Below are 24,951 nucleotides of genomic sequence, written 5' to 3'. Positions count from 1 at the left end.
AGTTCTGGGGACAGGTTTTACAGGGCAGCGGTATTGGGTGGCACAGTGAGTGCTGCAGCACAATAGTAGCATCCATATAATGGGGATATATAAATAAATTAGATATGCCAACTGGCTATATGTCAGGTTTTACCATGTTTACCACTGGTTATCAGGGGTACAGTGTAACTATGGCCAACAAAAATGGGTTCAGCAGAAAAAGGCAAAATCTGGGGGAATGCCACAAAAAAGATAGTTATTTCTAACACGTGTCCTTTCCTGCCCATGCTCCGTTTATTAAACAATGTGAGCACACTCAGCATCCACGTGCCACCCTTGTTCCCTTGCGCTCACCCCTCCTGTATAGGTGGGTGACTATTTTAAATCGTTTTTAAGCATTTCAACTGGCCACCCTCTTGGTGTGTGCATGCATTGCATCCACCTTGAAATTTTTACAGTGAAAAGAAAAACCAGTACAAGATGGCCACCACACATGCTTCCTCTCAAGTTGCCACCCAGGAATGATTTTTCTTAAAGCAAAAGAAAAACCATCTCCTGGCAGCTACGATGCATGTGTGCATGTGGTGGGCATCTTGGGAAGAAAAGCATTATCAAAGCCAACAGACCTATTGGCTTTGTCAGTGTAGGTTGTTATAATTATATCAGATACCACTTACATGGTGAAGCTGAAGATGGTGATGGGTCCAGTCTGTATAAGGGTCATAATCTACAACGTATACATTCACCAGGAAAGATTACCCAGCAACAGATTACCCTGCACTCAGGAGCAGTGTCTGCTGAGATAGGCCCTCACCAACATATAGACCAGCATAGGGGCGCATTAATATTTGCTTGGCAACTGCTAATTATACAGTTTCTTGTAAGTGATTAGGTGGTTCAAAGTTTTTATTTTAATGGACGTTTTCAAGTCTGTTGAAACCTCTTTGGTACGGGTCAATCAAACGTGGACCTTGCTTTGGAGTCACTTTACCCCTCCTGCTAGTCAGAACTTGGCCTTGGAGGCTGGAGCAGTGGTCAAGCCCCCCCTGAAAATATGTTTTCTCACAACCAACAATGTGAAATATGTTTCTTTTTGTCAAGTCTGCTTTTCTTTGCCTTTCCCCGCCCCTGGCTCCCACATGCCCCAGTTTCAAGGCTGCTGATATGTGTTCTGTATCGTGCATATGAAAAAAATCTGACCGAAATTATTTGTATCAGGTTTACGTTTCATGCGGGAATCCATGGATTGATCCTCCTTTGACAGCGGCAGAACGGAAGAAGCAGCTCTTAATCAATACTTTGTCTTCGGATATCGCCATGGTCCGGGCGTATTGCGCCATGCGCAATCCTGAAAGTAAGCAGCGCTATTTTACCATGATTGTCTGCTTTTGAGGTTCAGGGCGGTGAAGAGGTCGCACGGCATGTATTTCCCAACCGCAATTCATTGACTAGTGACCCAGTTTTAAAAAGAGTTTAGGAATCACTATTTATCCTATGATCGCCATACCTAGATGTTCTGTGATTTAATTGCAGATACCAGCTAAATGTGCTGCACCCTAAAGAGACCTTTAAGTCATCGATTGACAGATAGCGTGCCATTATAGTGCTGATTTGAGAATGCAAAAGATGATTTTCCAAACACAGACCTCTGTGTGAAAATGAGGTCACTTGTTTCCAGGGCAACTTAATAGGCTGTCGAAAGAAGCCACTGTGACTACCCAGACTAGGGGCATGTACATTTTGGTTCAAAGATACACTTTCTCTCTGGGATAATCGTTTCTGAGGTTAAACCGAAGAGTGCTTAAACTCCAGAGATTCCCATTCTCATAGCAACTCATTCAACACAGGAATAGAAAATAGTTAATCTGGAAATGTTTCATATTCATAAGATAATATTTCCAGCCCAACCAGAACCTCCAGACACACATATACATAGAGTGATTCTTTTCTTTCCAACTTTTGGTTCAAAGGGATCCCCATCCAATCTGGGCCCTTGCTCAACGATGACTACTTCACGCAAGGATAGTAACACACCTTTGAGACTAACTTATTTTTCAAAGAAAATACATTATCGCCTCCTCCAGCGTTTCTAAATAAAGTTCCTCCTCAGTCCTTCTATTGCAGCTGTGTTTTTCTGTTTTAAGTGGATATGAGCCATGCTCTCCTTGCTTTTGATAGGGTGTCTTCACCCTATTTGTTTTTTAGGCATTGTTGTATGATATAGTTATTGCAGGTCTGGAAATATGTGTTACAAAAAATAAGGAGTAATTGTAAGACTTTGACAATTCATTAATAAAAATGTTGTGCCATTTTATCCAGATCTTGTTTTAGAGGTGTGTGGTGACATTGTTGCTGGAGCTAAGTTGATTGTCAATCAAAGTGTCGCAGTTTACGAAGAACCAGAATTGTTAACATCAGAGGGAACAAGTGAAATAGATGAAAGTTATGGGAAAGACGACATTACAAATGAACATTTTTTGTAAGTATTGAAAAAAGTCACATTGCATCTGTAGACTAATCAGATACATTTTTGCCGTCTTAATAAAGAAACTACATTATCGTAGTAAAGTAATAATGGTACATTCCAAAAGTTGAAATTCAGTGGTGTAGCTTGTAAAAAACACACTTTTTGTTTATTCTCCTTTACATTGAAGAGTAAATCGCGAGCATAAAAATACCCAAGTGTAATTATGCATGTGCTGGGTGGGCTCGGGTGTGCCCAAATTACTGCTGAGCTCACAGAAATGGCAATTACTTTTCATTACTCTTCTTTCTTCCTTATCACGCGAGGGTGAGCCCTGAAACACGAGACTGGAATTTCTACTGCCCGCATCAACATTTGTATTTTTATTTTCAGAAACTCTTAATTTTACACCTGGCATAGATATTTTTCTGTGTTACTGCCCGTGGCTCTACCCCTTTACCACCATTAAATCCTGCTGCTGGTATTTCCAGGAAAGCCTGGAAATACTTCGGTCTGTGTGGCCGTGCACAGCATAATGGAAGATGAGGGTCTCTGGGCTGTGACAAGGAAGAAATGGGGGCATATTTACAAGCCTTTAACGCCACTGGAGTGTCAAGTTTTCTGATGCTCTGGTGGCGGTACACAGGACTTTAAGTGGGCTGGGTCTCACCAGTGCTGAGCACCGGCTGTTTTTTAAAGGGGGACTCGAAACGGGTCTCTATCGGGCTCTGTTTTGTGCCACAGCACAGGAGGGCCGTTTTTTCCTGGACTGCAGAGGCAACGGGCACATCGATGTGCACGTGCTCACACTGCTCACTTCTCACTAGTGAAGGTTACGGTATGACATCATGCCAGGTGAGCATTGTAGGGGAAGGGAAATCCTTTAAAGAGAGTCATTTTCTCTCTGGATTTCTCTTATCTTTTTGAAACTCAGGATCATCAACATTGTTGTGGTGTCAACAGGGCTTTAAGTAGAAGCTTTTCCAATATTATATACAAGCCATAGTGCTGCTTATTTATCTTATGCAACTAACAACCATTGACTAATCCAATAGTCGTGACTTGTTGTAGGTATGATGTTATTTGTTGTGTCATATATCTGGATGCAATGACAGAAACAGCAAAATACAAGTCGGATGGCACACTATGAGAATCACACAGTATTAGCTTATGTGTTTTTAAGCCACACCTTAATTACATTGACCAAGCTCTTTTGAGAGATCCTCCCAGTTTTTTCATCCCACTTAAAGCCCTGGCTTTACACCATTCCCCCATATTTACAAGATACGGCTAAGACACTTAATGTGGCTTAACACCACCTTGTAAATATGCCCCTTTCTACAGCAGTCCGCTGCGGTAAAAGGGCAGGAAATGGGTGTTGCGGTGGGCATTCCACTGCAACACCCATTTCTTTTTGATGCTGCCCCAGATTTATAAGGCTGGAGCAGCACCAAAAATAAAGGCCAGATAATGCCTGATCTTAGAATAGCTCTGTGAGGAGAAATTATTGATTTCTTCTTGTTTTTTGCTTTTTCTATGAGCGCTGCGTTCTGCAGCACACATAGAAAAAACAAATCAGCATTATTGATTGTTTATGTGCAGGAAAGTGTAGGTTCCTGCACATAAACAATCACCTCTGCAGTGCACGCACCCTTGCAACATGGAAAAGGGTGCCTGCACTGGTGCTAGGCAGCTTTTTTTAGTGCCAGCGCTAGGGGTAACGCAGTGGTGCACCATATTTGTGAAAATACAGCATATCCCTGTGTTTTAAAAAAGTCAAAGTGCAGCGTTGTCAAATTTGGAGTAACACCATATTTTTTAGTAAATATGCCACTTGGTCTCAGAGTGATGAAGATGAGTGGTAAGTAATCATGGTATTTTAACCTCATCCTGCCTTCATTTTCACAGTTCCTACTGTATGAGGATGCTTCAGGCTCAATAACAGGCCTCATTTACCCCCAAAAATTATGCAGGTCCGCAAGCCATTATGCTGCACCAAGAGGCTTCATTTTAACAACAATACGATGCATTCATGTGCATTCCCCTGTGCTGCCGCACAACTGCCTGCCATGCGCCAGCGCACGCACCCTTGCGTCATGCTGCAACGGTGCCTGTATTGTGGGAATGATTGTTTTTCATCACAAAAAGTGATGCACACGCGGCCCAAAGTCTGCAGACAGCCAAGCTAAAGGATTCCAACAACATTGCAACTGCAAAAAGTTGTAGTGCACAAAACAATGTCATTCATTCACTGTGATTGCAAGCAAAATGTCACCATAGAGCTGCAGAACGAACAAGTATACATAAAAAATGGTAATGTCATAGAAATATAGAAATATATGTGGGACTACATCCCTGCAGTCTCTGGAGGCTGCCATACATAAGCTTCATTCTAGGATAGAGCCTCCCTGTAGGTGAGTGGCTAAGACACCCAAGGACACCTCTTGACCCACAACAATACAGGCGATGGAGAGGGACAACTTGACCCAACTGCTGAGAGTCTCAATGGAAGGCTTCCTATTTTTTCTACCACCAACAGGTAACCACCAATAACTGGCAGTAGTGAAAGGACAATGGTCAGGTCAGTGAAATCAGCAAACACTGTCATACATTCAAAATATGTCTGACAACCTCCTTAGGAGAAGAGATTCTGAGAATAAAAGAACTTCAGAACAGTTGCTTCAAGCACTACTGGGAACACAATATACAACAAAAGCTAGTCCTGACAACAACAACACCTGACCCAGTAGGAATCTTATGAAAGGATAATCAAAAAACGTAGCCAAAACAATGGCCAACACAAAAACCCTCCTTGGTGGATAAAAAAAAAGCACACAGCTGGAAAGTGTCTTGATAAAAAAACATGGCATTACAGGGATGCCAAGAGTAGCAGCTACAAATAAGTGATACCAAAGAGCCATTGGCAGGGACACCAATCAAGCATTGGCCAAAAACGGAATAGACAGGCACTAAAGAATCTCAATAGATGTCTCAGAACAAGGAAAAGATTCCAATAGACAAAGTACTAAGGACTGCCAGTCTGCAATGCACAAAAGGACAAAGCAGACTGCGCACCAAGAATTCAAAGGGCAAATCGTAAACCCAGATCAATAAAGGCAGAATTGTATACTGGGGTCACAGAAGATGGGTCTTGTGGCTTAGTGGACTAATGCAACCACTGTAGGGCCATGTGTTTGACTTCATGGTGAAGAACTGGGTTTTCTTAGAACCCAGCGGCGCCAGGGACACGCCCAAAGTCTTCGGGTTCTCCTTTCTTGGCAAACAGAGACACGGAATACTTCTGGATGGCGTCAAAGGTCAAATTTATTAGCTGCAGCTAGTAACAGTAAACCAAGCAATACAACACGGTGTACAACTCAGGAAACTGTTCAATTTTCATAGAGCAAGACATCACTTTTTATACACCATATTCTCATTATAAATGTACACCCACTGCGCAAAATTCTGACCAATAGGACACATTTTCCAACTGAGTATCACATTAACAAAAACAATTTACAGTAACCCAACCCAAAAGTTAATTATTAGGACTGTCCCAAATTTAATCTTTGCAAGTCGGACAAATTTATAATTGAAAAGCACAACCCATGTAATGTCAGAACAGAAAGGAAACAGTAATAGATGCTGGACAAGATAAAACATGTGCAAGGAAACTAAAGGTTAACGAGGTCCTGAACATTGATTGGCAATCTCAGACAACGATCAGCCAGAGAAATTGGCTTCGTGAAGGGTCAGTTTCAGGTGAAGAGGTCAGCGTCCTGCAGTTCACTCACAAGTCAGAAAAGGGCCTGTTTAATGCATACATGAACAATGAGGCCCATGCAATTTTGTTCGTTCGGTTACCTCCACGGCCTACGTGAGGGCAACACAAAATGGCGTTATGAACAACGCAAACAAAATGGAGTCCGGTCCCGAAAACCACGGAACCTCAGCCCTCCTTTTGCCATTACGTAGGCAATGACCTAAACTCACATCAATCTGAATCCAGGTCTATATCTATTTTCATCAGTTCATCAAGGTGTTGCTGTAACATCATCTTATTATCGTTCACTTCTCTCGGGACTGGTCTTCTCACACAGATCGTAGCACAAAGACTACAAATGGCGGGATCACACTGGATGCATAAGCAACACGAGAAAAGGATTACTAAAGCCATACCAAGAAACATCAGAATCTTCCATCCCCATTTGGACAGCAGTTCCCAAAACCATTCCATCAATGACCAGTTCCCTTCGTCTAAATGTATAGACTCAGCGGACTTATGTAACCTCAAGATGGCTTGGTACACTGTCGGGGCGTTATCTGGTATGAAAACACAGCAACTAGACCCGATCAATTTACATACTCCACCTTATCATACGGTAAGGGCAACAGAAGTTTTTTCGTATGGGTGGCATGCACCCAGTTCTTTTTACCAGCTACTCTAACAACAGTTCTAGTGACCAGCAATACCAAATAGGGACCAGTCCATCTCGGCTCCAAATTCTTGGATCGCTGAAAATTGTTCGTCAAGATAAAATCACCAGGTTGGATCGTGTGCCTTGGATCTGCAGTAGCTGTCGGCAAACTGTCATAGACCTGCTGGTGGAGAACACGTAATTTAGCAGTCAAGTCATGTAAGTAATCGACCAACATAGGGTACTCAAGGTATTTTTTAGGACGAGGCACACCCCAAGCATTCGCTGGACGACCAAAAACTATTTCGTATGGGCTAAGTCCCACACGAGAATGCACTGTCGTCCTTGTTGACAAAAGAGCCAACGGCAAGGCATCCGGCCATGTAAGACCAGTGCTCGCTTGAATCTTAGCGAGTTTCAGCTTTAATGTGCCGTTATAGTGTCATATAGTTACTGCTTATCTATATACAGTGTTGTTAGCATGAGCTTATTAAATGTTTCAACACCATTTTTCCTTTTGCTGCTTCTGCACACGACACATAATTGTTGATTTAGCTTTCAGCCTAGAAGAGCGTTGTGATTTACATGAGAATAATATGTTATTGCTCTGATATCAGCTTTGCTTGGTAGACTATGTCTGTACAGTGAGTGCTGAAGCTTCAAGGATAACTCGACACAGAATTGTTGTGAGGTCTGATCTCCGCACCTTCATAGACATAACATAAGTGCAGCTCCTGCCAAATTCTGGCTTTAGGCGCGTTTTATATTGCTTTGCTTAGAGCACACATACACACTTGATGCGGTTCGCATGCAGAGAGCTGGTGGAAGCTGATGTGATCTCTTCACACTAGGATCTTGAGGTATGGGGCTGCCCTGCTAAAACCCAAAGAGACCTTCTTAGATATTAATATAATATTCTAGTTAGGGAGGGTGAGAATTAGGTGTTGTTAACCCTTATTCATTACAGTATTTTAGCATGCTGTCACCTTTTGCTTTCTATGGACTAGTAACTATGCTGATAACTTTGCTTCTGATAATGTTTCCTTGTATTATCTAAGATACTGCGTTTGAGAAAACGTCATTAGTAAATAAATATTTCAAATGTGCACGTGTCCTCATTTACTCCACGTTCTGGTTTGAAATGATTATGTAACGAAAGAGTGCTCATGTGTTCCACGTGACCTGAGGTATTGTAAGTTCATGTTCTGGTTTGTCTAAGCATTGGGTGTTTGTTATGACCAATGAGACACTGTAGCTAGCTCGGTAAGGGGGTTTTGGGTACTGAGGTGAGTTTTGGGTGACCCTAATACACATCAACATAGTACTGTGCAGAATGACCACTCGGAACATTCTGTCTGTCAAAATAATTCGCAGAATTCTGAAGGGAAGAGGAACGCTCATTCTGGGGTAACACACCACGTCCCCTACCCCTAGGAGCTTGCTGGAAACTACCACAACCTCTCTGACCAGATACGCCATTCGCACGCTGTAACAAAGCCGGGCAACTATTCTTGAAATGACCTTCCTCTCTGCAATAAGCACACTGATTAGGACCAGGAAAGAATCGCAGAGCATAAGGCTCCTGTAACAGTCTCTGAAACTGTGGAGGTTGCTGAAACTGAGGCTGATTCTGACGAGGTGGATAAGCTTGCTGCAAAAGAACCTTTGTCTTTAAATCTTTAGTCTTCTTCTCTGCTTTAATCTTCTCATCTTTATCCCTATTCTCGTAGTATTGGGCTGTAGCCAATATCTGGGCTGACGAAGAAACAGCCTATGAACTCTCAGAGTCCTTTAACTTATTAGAAAGTTCGGGAAGCAAATTAAAGACAAATTTGTCCACAAACAACCTTTGACCCCCTTCAGTACTCATGTCCTGACCACTATGATCGATAAACATCTCCTCAAACCTAGTGAAGAAATCAGACACACTCTCATCTTTCTTTTGCTTGCATGCTGCTAACTTATCCCAATTTACTCGTAAAGGAGGTATCATCGTTTTCATCAAATTAATAATTCTACCAGGTAATTCTGCAACTAAAGGTTCAGGTTTGGCACCTCCCGCCTGTTGACCATCTGCAGCAACAATATTAGCCCATGTATCACCTAATTCTGCCGCATGATTCTCATGACGAATCTTCGCCCACAAAGGTTGCGGAACTACAATACCCATCAACATATCGATGTCAGCTAAATTCATAATACATGCATCGACTGTCTGAGACAACTCCTTGTAATAACCAGCAGGATTCTTACGAGGGTCAGGTAAGGCCTGCTTAAGAGCCAAGACCTGTGCTCTCTTCCAAGGAACATGTACCGATACTCGCTGAAAATGAGCTGGTACACCCTGAATACCCTGATTAACATTAGCAACAACTTCCTCTCTCCATACAGGGGGAACCTCTCTCATAGGATACTGCTTCACTTTCCTCCTAACAGAAGAATCGGGTTCATACAATGTCTGAGGTGGTAATCTAGACCTAAAAACAAGTCTCCACGGCATCTGTAACATCAGATTCCACTATCGTCCCTTTAGCAAATTCTGACTGAACATCAAGCACTTCCTGCGGAATCGGACCCAACACATTATCTTTCCATTCCTGATGGAGAAAAGTACACATTACATCAAAAACATACCTTTGCTTAGGTGGCTCCCACTGAAAGAAAACATCCATAACCGCTGGCAAATCATACCTGGAAGCATTTAAAATCCATCTACGAGCCAACAAATCCAACACTGTCCATTCCTCGGAACTAGGAAGCTGACTACGACTCTGCTTTCGTTCCGAAACAGGGGTCATATTCAGTGACCCAAACAATGGAGACAACAGATTAACAACAGCCTCAGTCATTCGTTTTCAAGCAGAAGAAGAAGAAGCAGACATAAGAACAGGAGAATAAGTATTTTGAGGAAAAAGAGGTGTAGGAACAAGAGCAGTAGGAGTCGAAGATGCAGAAGTAGAAGGCAAAGGAGTTTGAGGCAAAGCTGGTAGCAAAGCTGGCGACCCTAGAGTGGGTTGCGCAGTAGGAGGCAAAACCATCTGTGGAGCACCGGGTGCCTGAACAACAGCAGGAGGTTGAACAACAAAGGGTGGAACAACCGGGGGTAATGGAGGCGCAGTAGCACCCTGCACATAAGGGGGTGGCAATCTCAGTAAATGAGAGATCAAAGGATCTTTTTCAAGATCTTCAATTACTTTCGGAGGAGAAGGCGGCAAGGCCGGATAACATTTATCAATGGCCATACAACATTGTCTATCTGAGACTTCACTCGCACGCTCTTCTCCATCTTCCCTAAACTGCCTAGCAGCTTGTAGTACTGACATATTCTTATCTTTCCTATCTCTTTTTGCTTGCTTAATTTCTCGCTGTTTTGCTTCCTTTAGCCAAAGGCGGAAAGAGTCAAACATCGCCGGCCGGGCTTTCTTCCTAAATAGCGCAACTTCCAGATTATCTCAAATATTTAATTCGAAACTACCATGTTGGGGCCATCGTAAAACACCATCTTTCCTTGTATAGTGGACCCACACTTCATTATAAGTGATAGGACCCACTCCGTGTTTTGAATAGGGCTCATAAGTCGGAGTTCCAACCGGAGGTATCGGACACGAATCGTCCAATCGGGAATCCCTGTTGCAACCACAACTAAACCATTTCCCAATTTTGCTAAGACCAGGCATCTTATAGCTCACTAATCTAGCTTCAAACTTCAAGGGGTTATCAACTATCGATACACTCGTAAATATACGAGCCCCTCGGCTTCGATTTTTGCAAAAATCAAATCAAAGCCAAGAACCAAAACAAAGTCGTGGGAGCGACCCACTTATACTTAACCAAATATCTGTCACGCCACCAGAAGACCGTCTATCGTATCGCTTTATAAAGGATCAATCAAGGGTCCAAGACAGGGCGACAGTCAGGGCAGCAGTCCTTTGTAGCCGTTGGAAAGCGGGAAGCCTCGCAGAAAAGACCTTCGGTCCACGTCGACATGCAGGGGTCAATGAAGTGGCGGCCTTCCTCCAGAATTTCCTCACGTTGCTCCTCACGTTCCTCAGGCTTGGACCGGTACCGCTGAAGTCGCCCCACCGTTGGGCGCCAACTGAAGAACCGGGTTTTCTTAGAACCCAGCGGCACCAGGGACACGCCCAAAGTCTTCAGGTTCTCCTGTATTGGCAAACAGAGACACGGAATGCTTCTGGATGGCGTCAAAGATCAAATTTATTAGCTGCAGCTAGTAACAGTAAACCAAGCAATACAACACGGTGTACAACTCAGGAAACTGTTCAATTTTCATAGAGCAAGACATCACTTTTTAGACACCATATTCTCATTATAAATGTACACCCACTGCGCAAAATTCTGACCAATAGGACACATTTTCTAACTGAGTATCACATTAACAAAAACAATTTACAGTAACCCAACCCAAAAGTTAATTATTAGGACTGTCTCAAATTCAATCTTTGCAAGTCGGACAAATTTATAATTGAAAAGCACAACCCATGTAATGTCAGAACATAAAGGAAACAGTAATAGATGCTGGACAAGATAAAACATGTGCAAGGAAACTAAAGGTTAACGAGGTCCTGAACATTGATTGGCAATCTCAGACAACGATCAGCCAGAGAAATTGGCTTCGTGAAGGGTCAGTTTCAGGTGAAGAGGTCAGCGTCCTGCAGTTCACTCACAAGTCAGAAAAGGGCCTGTTTAAAGCATACATGAACAATGAGGCCCATGCAACGAATCTCTGACAAAATTTCGATTACACTAAAATCGACCTACACAAATATCGTGTCTTAAATATAGATTACAATTACATCGACATCCTATACTTATTTATAAATTTACTAAAACATCGATCACACTATATCGTTAGACAAAAATCTCGAGTAAACTAATTTCGATGACACTTATATCGAAATACAAAATATCGACAGTCATTAATATACATACCACAATACAAAAACATCGATTACCAAAATATAGACATCAATAATATCGACATTACCTAAATATCGACTTTTCTAAATAATTCTTACAGTTTATAGAAACATTATACACATTAAATAAATGAACATTATACTATTAAATAACTCTATATCTATAGAAAAATATTATTAAATTACTAAATCTATGATAACAATTAAATATTACATTTGTTATATATACACATATTTATTTTATATTATAAATGTTTTAAAGCTATACTATTTAATTATATTATATTTAAAATACTTACTAATACACAAACTCTCTAAACAAACTTTTCGAATTGAGCTAATTAAACTATTATATTTAAAAAAATTCAAACTAACCAATAGGAACTGTTTTCTATGCTTCTAACCAATCACAAACTAACACTAATTAAACATACCCTATAAAAACAGCTACAATTAAGACTCAAAAACCAGCAGAAATTATTCAGCTTCAAGGAGAAATGCACTTATTTCTACTACTCTAAATATTGTTCTCATACGAATATACTACAAATCAACTAAAAGTAAGTAATATTATGTTTCAGTATAAAAAGTTACATTATTTGCAACCTGCCATTCATTCTAAATATCTAAAACTGCTTTTCTATCTATCTCTACATATCTCCTAAACAGAATCAAGGTTAACAAACAGATGAACATTTTCGAGAAAAGTACAACAACTAATTTGAAAAGTAAGTTTAATAATTTACCTTTTTAAACACTAAATAAATGCCAAATCAATCGTAAAATTGTTATAACTAACTCATAAATTCCTACTTAAATGTCTAATTTTTCTTTTTTATTAAACACAGTTTTGAAACACTTACAATGTGAAATGCTTGTTTAAAAAATTGTTACTTCTATTATAAAAACTAAACTAAAGATTCATCATACCATTACTTTTTTCCACAGATAGCTTTCCTAATTAAAGCTGCAACATAACAACAAACATTCTATCATCAACTACTAAAAATTAAAAATAGGTAAGCATCGAAAACATGGCCAAGTACTAATATTTGTATTTTTATCACTCACAATGTTAATATTTAATTGTTTGTATATTTATAACAGGTTTTTCTTTAAATGATTTATAGATCCAAATAAATGTTGCTAACGTTTTCATAATAAAACATTGTACCTTAGCAAATGTGTTATAAAAATACACATATAAACATTCACTAAAATATGCTTCATTTTCTTTCAACAGACCACTACAATCTATTAAAGCATCAATCAACAAAAAGATCTCCCTTGAAAATATACTACTTTGGAATAGGTAATTACCCACAAATGTTCCATACTTATTTTTTTTCTCTTCTAATAAAATGACTATTTCTAATAATGTTTAATACACCTTTTCTAGATTTAAGAAACCAACAATGACAGAAGATGCAAGATTTATCTCATCTCAGAAAGGGAATTTTTTGTTATGCTATATGGGGTATACTTATACTCAGGAAAAACAAAAAGACCTTAAAGTTAACTGGAAATGTACTAAGTATTATTCCAACAAATGCTATGGACGTGCAACAACCAGAGAAACAAGTGTGATTAATACTACTGAACATAACCATCCACCTAACATCTCTGAAATAGAGGTTAGATCTACTCTAGACAATATTAAGGAATTAAGCAAAACCTCTGACTTACCAACTAATGTAATACTGAAGGAATTAATACCTAGAGTACCTAGAGAGGCAAGAGGTCAGTTACCAACTATAGCTGCTATAAAAAGAACTATTGCTAGAGCCAAAAAATCTGGTAGACCAACAATAGCAACACCGAAAACTTTTGAAGAGGTCATAATTCCACCTGAGCTTACCATAACTCATAATGATGAACCTTTTATCTTCTATGACAACAACAACAAAGATAAAAGGATAATAATGTTTGCAACAAACACCAACCTAAAAAAATTAACCGATAGTCAAACATGGATGATGGATGGCACTTTTAGCATATGCCCTAAACCATTCTATCAATTATATACTATACATGGCCAATTCCACAATACCTGCATACCATTCATCTATTGTTTGTTACCAAACAAACAAACTTCTACATACACAGAAATATTAAACAAAATCAAAGAAGAAACAAGAGACTTCTTCCCCCTAAAAATTATAATTGACTTTGAACAATCAATGATAAAATCTATCCTTAAAATATATCCACACACATCCATACAAGGATGTTACTTCCATTTTAACCAATGTATATGGAGAAATTTGCAAAAAAGTACATTTAGGGGTCGATTCCGATCCGGTAAAATAATCCGGCGTACGAATCGTATCCGGAGCCGTTTCCGTACGACTCGTACAGACGCCGTACGACCGGACGATTCCGATCGGCCGACCCGTACGCGATTCGTACGGTACACGTCGATTCGTACGGAAAAGCGCACGATCACCTACACACCGTACGGCGCGTACCCCCCATGATCGCAGGGGTACGCGGCGTACCCCTGTGGTCATGCGGGGTACGTGCCGTACACCCAGCGTACATGGGGTACGTGCCGTACACCCACTGTACATGGGGTACGGTGCGTACCCCATGTACGCTGGGTGTACGGCACGTACCCCGCATGACCAGAGGGGTACGCCGCGTACCCCTGCGATCATGGGGGGTACGCGCCGTACCCGGGGGGGGCGTTCCGTACCTGTTTCGGCGCGAACTCTGCGTTTACGACTGTTTTCGGCTCCCGTAGGAAAAGGGTCGTACGGCGCGTACCCGACACGAATCGTACTTGCTGGGTCGTAAAAACGTGCCGCGATGTCGCGTACAGCGGGTTCCGAGTGAGATTTGTATGGAGATTTGAGTCATACGGAGTCCTGTACGACTCGTACGGAGTTCGGCACCTAGTACGGATCGTACTTCATCGTACGTACGGGACGTCTACGGATACGATTCGTACGGGGAAAAAACTCTCCGTACGACCATTCGGAGCGCATTTTACCGGATCGGAATCGACACCTTAGTGTTGAATATGCAACCAATATTACCTTTGCATACCAAATAAAACACCTCATTGCCCTAGCATACGTGCCAATACCCGATGTGGCTGAACACTATAATCTTTTAATAGAAAGTCCTTTCTATACCCAAAATGAACAAAAATTGTCTCCACTTTTGGATTATTTTGAGGATACCTGGGTGGGGAGACTACACCGGTCAGGCCACAGACGACAGCCTAAATTCCTAATTCCTTGGTGGAATGTATATCTACCAACCCTAAATCAAGAGGCCAAAACAAACAACGCAGTGGAGGGTTGGCATAATGCCTTTCTATCTTCAACTGGGCGAACAACTCCTACACTACACAAGCTACTAACAGCAATACAAAAAGAACAAAGTTTCCAAGAGTTAAGAATGGAGCAATCCGTTCTACAATTAAAACCCAAACTATCAAGACAAACAGCCCAAATGTACCAATATTTACAACAACAAGTACAACTTTACCCCACAACAAGAGGACTAGACTACTTAAAAATAATTGCCAAAACACTAATCTGAAAATAATAACTCACAACAAATCTGAACATTTAAAAATGCCTTAAATGTAACGAAAGCATCTTATTCACAAATTATAAGATATTTTTTTTTGTAAAAATGAGAAATATATAATAATTTTTAGAGAAATAAAATATCTAACTCAACATTATTTTGTTTAAATTGAACATTTCGCAACACACAACATTTAATAACATAAATGATTTTACCTTTTCACAACAACGTAATTAGCAAATCCAATAGTCCATAACAATCCATGCTGTAATAAATCCACAGAATTTTTTTAAAAAAGTGGCCCAATATGAAGCAAAAATACTACTGTTCGAAATACATCTGAAATCCCAATATTTAGATAACTCTGATTCCCGAAAAAGGCTCTAGAATTTAAGAAACGCTCCAGAAACACAAATAAATCAACGAAGTGTAAAACACATAGCAGTTACAACAACTGAAATGCACTTCTTTTTTTTAAAAAACGTAACAACTCGTTTACGGAAATGGCTGTTTCCAAAAACGTACAAGAGAAAAAAAAGAATACCCACCTACATAAAACTTAAAATAATACATTATAAATAACTAGAACATACATATATGTAACCAAAAAATGAAAAAAAGCCACAAACCCAATTACTCCAATGCCGTTACTGAGAATACGCTAAGAAAATTTAAAAACATTCATAACGAACTACATACGAAGTAAACCCTAACATAGTATTCCACAAACAACAAATAACAAAGTACTACCTTCAAAATTCCCTTAAATTAGTTAAAATACAACAAATAGCAATCTTACCTTCTCAGACGTGAAGTAGCTTCGAACCGCCAGCTTGAATCTTCCAAAATGACCCCAAAAGACTAAGAGCGGTTACAAAATAAAACTCCCAAATGATACTATTATCCAAATAACAGTAAAATAATTGTCAACTTAATTTGTTTTAGTAATAGAAATTTGTTAAAACTGTATAAATATATTTGCTGTATTTATCCCATGTATTATTAATTTTTCAAAAAAAATATTAATTTGATATTATTATTTATTATTACATTAATTATTAATATATGTTAATTTTTAATGTTATAATAAAACAAACAATATTCTGTTTAAATTATAGAAAATATAAAGTGTTATTTTTTATTACTTATATACAAATTGTGACTAATATGTTTAATATATTAATATTAATATTATAAAATTAATATTAATAAATTAAAAATATATAACAGATATTATAATTTAACATGTTTGTAAAATATACATTGTATGATATGAACTATAAATATTATCTATGTTGTTAATTTCAAATATATCTACATATATAACATATATTGAAGTTCACATGTATATGTAAAAAATATTACTATATCATTTATTAACAATTGTGATGTATTATAATTTCTCTTAAAATGTATATACTCTATATAGTATAATGTTCAATGTTTTCTTTTTTAGTATATAATTTACATATACCACAAATGTAATTTACTGGAAAGATATCGAAATTAAAAAGAAATTGGTGCCAAATTAGATTAATTATTTTGTTTACATTGTATAAAATAATTTTTTATACATGTATTGTTTGCTTTAATTACTATATGAACAAATAAATAAAAAATGTGTTTAAAACTGTGTCATTTTTCTCTACTACCCATTAATAAATAAGTAATACCAATATATAAATTTAAAAAAATGTTTACAATATATATTTATTTTTATTATTATTATTATTATTTTACATATATAATAAAGTATTACTATCAATTTACTATTCACACATAAATATACAATTAATGTAATTCGATACTGGACACTTAACATTAAACATTTGCTTATCCAAATCCTAAATAAAATATATTTTTATTATGAATAAACACTTAAACTATTAAATTAACTATTGTAACTCAAATATACATTTAATTAGGGTAGTTGCTGTGCACTGAACCTATTTAATTTACTATTCCAACTCCAATCTACATTTAATTAGGATATATGCTGGACCCTCAACCTATCTCTAAAACCTAAAAATACCCCTGTACCCCAAAACCCAAACCTAGCCCTGAAACCTAAAAATACCTCTCTACCCCAAAACCCAAACCTAGCCCTGAAACCTAAAAATACCCCTCTACCCCAAAACCCAAACCTATCCCTGAAACCTAAAAATACCCCTCTACCCCAAAACACAAACCTAGCCCTGAAACCTAAAAATACCCCTGTACCCCAAAACTCAAACCTAGCCCTGAAACCTAAAAATACCCCTCTACCCCAAAACCCAAACCTAGCCCTGAAACCTAAAAATACCCCTCTACCCCAAAACCCAATTCTAGCCCTGAAACCTAAAAATACCCCTGTACCCCAAAACTCAAACCTAGCCCTGAAACCTAAAAATACCCCTCTACCCCAAAACCCAAACCTAGCCCTGAAACCTAAAAATACCCCTGTACCCCAAAACTCAAACCTAGCCCTGAAACCTAAAAATACCCCTCTACCCCAAAACCCAAACCTAGCCCTGAAACCTAAAAATACCCCTCTACCCCAAAACCCAAACCTAACCCTGAAACCTAAAGATTCCCCTCTACCCCAAAACTCAAACCTAGCCCTGAAACCTAAAGATACCCCTCTACCCCAAAACCCAAACTTAGCTCTGAAACCTAAAAATACCCCTCTACCCCAAAACCCAAACATAGGCCTGAAACCTAAAAATACCCCTCTACCCCTCTACCCAAACCTAGCCCTGAAACCTAAAAATACCCCTCTAGCCCAAAACCCAAACCTAGCCCTGAAACCTAAAAATACCCCTGTACCCCAAAACTCAAACCTAGCCCTGAAACCTAAAAATACCCCTCTACCCCAAAACCCAAATCTAGCCCTGAAACCTAAAAATACCCCTGTACCTCAATACTCAAACCTAGGCCTAAAACCTAAAAATACCCCTCTACCCCAAAACCCAAACCTAGCCCTGAAACCTAAAAATACCCCTCTACCCCAAAACCCAAACTTAGCTCTGAAACCTAAAAATACCCCTCTACCCCAAAACCCAAACATAGGCCTGAAACCTAAAAATACCCCTCTACCCCTCTACCCAAACCTAGCCCTGAAACCTAATAATACCCCTCTACCCCAAAACCCAAACCTAGCCCTGAAACCTAAAAATACCCCTGTACCCCAAAACTCAAACCTAGCCCTGAAACCTAAAAATACCCCTCTACCCCAAAACCCAAACCTAGCCCTGAAACCTAAAAATACCCCTCTACCCCAAAAACCAAACCTAGCCCTGAAACCTAAAAATACCCCTGTACCCCAAAACTCAAACCTAGCCCTGAAACCTAAAAATACCCCTCTACCCCAAAACCCAAACCTAGCCCTGAAACCTAAAAATACCCCTGTACCCCAAAACTCAAACCTAGCCCTAAAACCTAAAAATACCCCTCTACCCCAAAACCCAAACCTAGCCCTGAAACCTAAAAATACCCCTCTACCCCAAAACCCAAACCTAGCCCTGAAACCTAAAAATTCCCCTCTACCCCAAAACTCAAACCTAGCCCTGAAACCTAAAGATACCCCTCTACCCCAAAACCCAAACTTAGCTCTGAAACCTAAAAATACCCCTCTACCCCAAAACCCAAACATAGGCCTGAAACCTAAAAATACCCCTCTACCCCTCTACCCAAACCTAGCCCTGAAACCTAAAAATACCCCTCTACCCCAAAACCCAAACCTAGCCCTGAAACCTAAAAATACCCCTGTACCCCAAAACTCAAACCTAGCCCTGAAACCTAAAAATACCCCTCTACCCCAAAACCCAAACCTAGCCCTGAAACCTAAAAATACCCCTCTACCCCAAAACCCAAACCTAGCCCTGAAACCTAAAAATACCCCTCTACCCCAAAACCCAAACCTAGCCCTAAAACATAAATATACCCCTGTACCCCTGTACCCAAACCTAGCCTGGAAACCTACAGATACCCCTGTACCCCAAAACAAAATTTAAATAAAAGTCTTAAAAATGTTATCACATTTCTAATTTCAAATTTCATATTTCTAATTTAAAATTTCATATTTCAAATTTAAAATTTAGAAATCTATTTTATATAAATTTATTTGCTAAAATAAAAAATGTTATTTATATTTTTCATACACTCCCCACCCTTATCCCCTATAAACCCAACATCCCGCTGCTAACATTTTTATAATTTTACTAATTTCAAATTTCATATTTCAAATTTCAAATTTCATATTTCAAATTTAAAATTTCAAAATCTTTTTTATTTAAATTTATTTGCTAAAATAACATTTTTTATTTATATTTTTAATACACTCCCCACCCTTATCCCCTATAAACCCAACATCCCGCTCCTAAAATTTATAATACTTTATATAAAAATATATATTATAATTAAATATTATAGCTAATTTATATATTTTTTAAAATTAATAATATATTAGAAATATATATTTAAAAATGTCGATATTTTGACATTTCGACATTATATATGTCGATATTTCTATCATCGACATTACTTATCTCGATATTATTCAATATACACTCAATTCGATATTTTTCACAACGATATTTTGAACATCGATATTTCTTACCTTCGATTTTTCTGACTCGATATTAGTGCAAATCGATATTGCTGACTCGACATTTTGACTGTGCACCCATGCAACTTTGTTCGTTCGGTTACCTCCATGGCCTACGTGAGGGCAACACAAAATGGCGTTATGAACAACGCAAACAAAATGGTGTCCGGTCCAGAAAACCACGGAACCTCAATGGTCATAAAGGTTCAAATCCTGGTGGGTCCACTCAGCCTTCCATACTTCTGAGGTCGATACCATTGAGTTGGGTAACGATAAACATCTGCCATTCAGCAACAATATACCCTAGGATGAATGTGTGCTTTGCAGATACACGTTATGTTAAGTCAACAACCAGTCCTTCCTGAGAGGTACCACTAAAGTCTAGACCAAGAAACCTGAGGTGATAGTTTTCAGTTTTGTTGGACACAGGAAGCTAATGCACTGGAACAGTCTAGTTGCTGGGGAGGTGATTGTGTAACCACCAGACTGTCAGACAAAGATGAATCACGGTAGAGAGAGAAAGATTCAGCCACAGACGATGATGAGGGACCTGCAAGTGGAGGCAGCAGGGGGGAGAACATACATAACAAAGGGGTACCATTGTACATGAGGCTACAAGGGAATCAAAAATAGGACCTGTACCATATTCATCGGATTCTTCTCTAGCACCGTCAGGGTAAAGAGAATCAGATGGAAATTGTACAAGTGGCCCAAAAGCAGCTTTAAAGGCGTTCTTTCACACCTGAGGAACTGGGCACAAAACCCTTGTGCAATAATGGAGAGCTCACCTTCCTGAGTGGCAAGTAGGAAGCATGAGGAGAAATCAAGATACATTACTCATGCCCAAAAAAGAAGCTTATGCCAAGTCAGAAAGGGCTTCATACCATACCAAAATTAAGCAACATGTTCCAGACCCATAAAGCTGAACAGCGATAATGAGACAACAGATGCACACAACCCATTAACATAAGTAAAACATATGAACCACTGTCAAAGTACTCTAATCAACCCCAAAAAGAGAGAGGTAGCTATGATGGATAAAGAAGCACCCATCTGTGACAGATCTTGATGAAAGATTGAATCATAAGTAGGCCAAGATAGCAAATACACAAATCCCACCATACCTCCCCTGGCATGGACATCAATCAGGCTTTATAGTAATGCCCACTCATAATGTATTTACTGTGTTCAGGCCAAGGACAACAAGAACGATGCACTGAAAAACACCAGCCTTTGTGGCCGAAGGCCAACGGGCAATGGTGGGGGACAACAGCTGCTGAGTGTATCAACCCCAGGAAAGATCTGGACGGACAAACCTGGGCTCAAGGATGCATAAACATGCACTAGAGTGACTGCCACCGAAGACAGATACCAGAGAACCACTCACAGCATAAATGACCTATGTCATAAACAAGACAAGACTCAAAGCAGCATTTAAAGATAGAACATATAGACATAAAAGGATATCAAGGATGTGAAAGAAGGCACAAGGCTCCACTGGGCTTGAATCTAGGAATGACACCCGGGATATAACCCAAGTGAACAAGATGATGTACATGCGAACAAGCAGAAGGTGAAACACCAACCACCCTCAAAGCAGTGAAGTAGACCAAAAGCAGGTACCCCAGCAGCTACACACATTGAAATGCACCAGAAAGCCAGTATAAAATCATAGGAGCGAGCAGGGACAGAAACCTATAGCTCCATAATAATGGCAAGGAAACAGGCATACCACACCACCACAGTGCATGTGCAACCACCAGCTCAGGAGAGGGAACCAGCCTGGAGAAAATCACAGCAAAGAAACCCCCCTGTAAACCATGTGTCTGAAAACCTAGGTAACAAAGCCAGAAAGAAAGGCAAGGAACTAAAAATGGATAGCCACACAGCACGAATTGTAGTCAGGAGAACAGCAACAGTAGAACATGAAATGTCAACAAACAGAGTAACTGTGTTAATTAGGAGTGGCTCAGCATGGATAGAATTGCAATGAGCCAGTACAATAGACTCCATAAAATTGAACAGTCCCCAGGGCACTGCAACAGAAGACAGCCAAAGGCACCAAACCTACAGAGCTATGGAGCAGAATGAACTGAAATCATTCAACAAAAACCTGGAAGTTAGCCCCTTCATGCAACTGTTGTACAGGCCACAAAATCAGCACACAGCCCCCAATATTTCAGCCATGAGCCTCCCCAACCACCAACTAGGGGTGGGAGGATCTAGCAGAGTTTCAATCTGCTGAAGTCCTCAGAGTTGATTTTTAGTGGTATGAGCATGTTCTGTACTTCAAACTCAGTGTGCACGGCACCATGCGACACTCCATAGGGTGCTACTTCTTTGTTGGCACTCTAGTAGATTTTCTACTTGAGTGGCAGCTTTCTCATTATGAACAGTGTTGACTACCTGAGACTGCCCGCGTAAAAATAATCTCACTGGTTGCCATCCTAGTACCTGAAAATCATGCTAGGGGTCGTCAATTCTCACTTGCGCTCACCAACTTAAGGTTGGCGAGCCGCATTTGAAAAAAAATCCACGATGCAGCGGTTGGCTTATGTTTGCCAGAACTCTGTGTTACAAGCTTAAGAAGAAGTGGGCAAAACTTTGCAAACTCCACTGGCAGAGTGGGATTTTTCACCCACCTGTACCCCTAGCCACAGCCACACCAGGACAGGTAACAGAAAAAAGCAGAGACAGCGTGCAAACCAAGCAGGTAGCATGAAAGGTGCAAAGCCAGCCGAAGTCCAAAGAAGGGAGTTGCTGGGAAGGCTCAACCAAGGATTAACCACAGCAATCCAACCAGAACCATGATAAAAAACAGGCCCCTGGTAAGCAAGTTGAATACTAGAATACTTGAACCTTGCATGCAAGAGAACCCAGTTGGATCCCTCTGTCCATACTCTCAGGGCCCACTGAGTTAACCCAGGGGGAATTCTTGTACTCACCTTTGGATCCCATCTGTCCAGCACCTAACCTTACTTTGCTCACAGATGCATCCTAGTGGGCCGCCAGTACCACCATGGTCAACACAGTGGTGTGGCCTATTTCTCCCCCAGGGTGTGACTACTGTTCCCCACCCAAGGGCAACTCTGTCCACAAAGAGAACAACCCACAGTGACCTCTGACATCTGTCAGTGACAAGAGCCAGGCCTCAGGCCATCCAGGGCTGTCTACCCTCTGTGGTTTCTCAGAGTGGAGGGCAGTAGCCCCAGGTGACTGGCACCCTTTGTCCACTCCCCCTCCTACCAGTTCAGGGGTGGTATCATGAGACTGGTCTGCCAGCCCAGGGTATGTACCCTTAGGCTAGAGAGCAGACAGGGTTGGGCTCTCCCTTACCCTGTCCCCCCTCCTGGAGCACTGAAACTTGCTTGTGGGAGTTGTACCCCTGAATCCGGAACCTTCAGGGTGCTTGTGGCAAACGTCCTTCTCAATTCTCCCACTGGTTCAGGGGTGCTATCCTTCAACTGGTTCCCCAACCCTGGGTCTTTAGGCTGAGCATGTGCCTGGCAAGCCAGGACTTCCAGGAGAGTACTCCTACGCCCCAAGACAAGCAAATTCTTCATGTGTTGCATGATAGTCTGCCTGGCACTGCTCTCCTAACCCCTTCCACCTTGCAGAGAATGAAACCCCTCAGACAAGAAGTGGTGTCACCAGGGTCATTCCTGGGGATTCTGACTGCAGAGCTGGCCCATGACCCTCAGGTTCTCCCACGAGGACTGCCTCCCACTCTCACCCCTCCATCTGGCCTTCTGCCCCCTCCACTCTGGAATGATACTGACAGACACCAAAACTGGTAGGACTCCTGTGACAGCTGCCCCCCACCCCAAGCTCTCCTGTCACTGTGAGCTCCCCCTCAATGGATGGTCTCCCATTTCAGACTTGACCCCCCTCCCAGTGCTTCTTCTCGGAACCATCCAGGCTCTTGGACTGGGCTTTGGGCAACCTGGGCCTCTGCACGACACTACCTCTCCTCCTACCCTGAGAAGGGACATGGCACCCTCTACCCATCCCACTGCACGGGGACCTTTCTGGGCTACTGCGAATCTCCCCTATCTCCCTCTATTGGGGTAAACCTGAGGCACTCCCTTAAGGATTACTCCCAAATGCCTTCCCAAATCCTCTGGTATCCACCAAGAGGTCTGCCTCCAGTGAAATCTCCCTTGGGTCAGAGAACCCACAGTTTACCAGGTTTTGGCATAGCTCTGTAAAACTGTAACTGAACAGTTGCTTTCCAGCAATTAAATTGACTAGCCCCTCATATGTGTTCACCATACTAGCCTCCACCCAACCATCAAGTGCCTTGAAAAAGTACCCCACATCATCTCCCATCTGCTGAGACATTATCAGACTTCCCCCACATACTCAACCTACCATCCTCTGGGGTGACCGGATGCTCCTCTACCAGGGCTTCCTCTGTGCGGGGCATACCTCTCCCTATCATTCCCTTCTAGAGCAGTAAAGTGTTTTTCCCACCACCACGAACATGACTCCTCCTCAGGGACCCTGTAAACCTCTGGCGTTACCTTATATTCCTGAACACACTGGCTGGTTTATGTCACCCCCTTCCTTGAAGTTCTAAACCAAGGTGCAACTAACGGAACCAGAGCATTATTTTTTCTGATGCTCCGATGGCGTAGCTCCATACCCCATATTTACATGGTGGCATTAAGACGCTTAATGTGGCTTAACACTACCTCGTAAATATGCCCCTATCTGCAGCAGTCCACTGCAGCAAAGGGGTAGGCAATCGTTGTGGCAGTGACTTTTCACCTGTTCTCCAGCTCCTCTGCAGACAGGAGAGGAAACACTGCTGCCAACTCTGGAGGGGGCTCTTCCACCATCAGGCTGAGCCCAGCCCCGCAGGCAATGTTGGCTCCACAAGCCATCCAAGATGAGGATTCCGTTCCTTTTCCTGCACAACATCATTCTCATCCTCTGGTTGCTCACCTGTCTACCAGGTTGACAACCAGGCCCTCAGTGCCTTTTGTAGTTCCTCCGTTGCTATTAGGCCTTTAAAAGAACACTTGA

General features: G+C 40.9%; 1 protein-coding gene across 1 annotated transcript in view; it reads left to right on the top strand.

The window, feature by feature from the left end:
* Positions 1–24,951, top strand: part of DCDC1 (doublecortin domain containing 1) — a 1,658,417-nt gene that overhangs the window by 1,347,866 nt on the left and 285,600 nt on the right. The window contains exons 22-23 of the mRNA XM_078683738.1: positions 1,198–1,333; positions 2,299–2,458. Of these exons, the coding sequence (XP_078539864.1) occupies positions 1,198–1,333; positions 2,299–2,458 (296 nt within the window). The remainder of the gene's footprint in view (positions 1–1,197; positions 1,334–2,298; positions 2,459–24,951) is intronic.

The sequence above is a fragment of the Lissotriton helveticus genome, chromosome 3_1, assembly GCF_964261635.1.
Source record: "Lissotriton helveticus chromosome 3_1, aLisHel1.1, whole genome shotgun sequence".
In the NCBI taxonomy this organism is placed as follows: Eukaryota; Metazoa; Chordata; class Amphibia; order Caudata; family Salamandridae; genus Lissotriton; species Lissotriton helveticus.
This window is presented reverse-complemented; position numbering and strand designations above follow the sequence as displayed.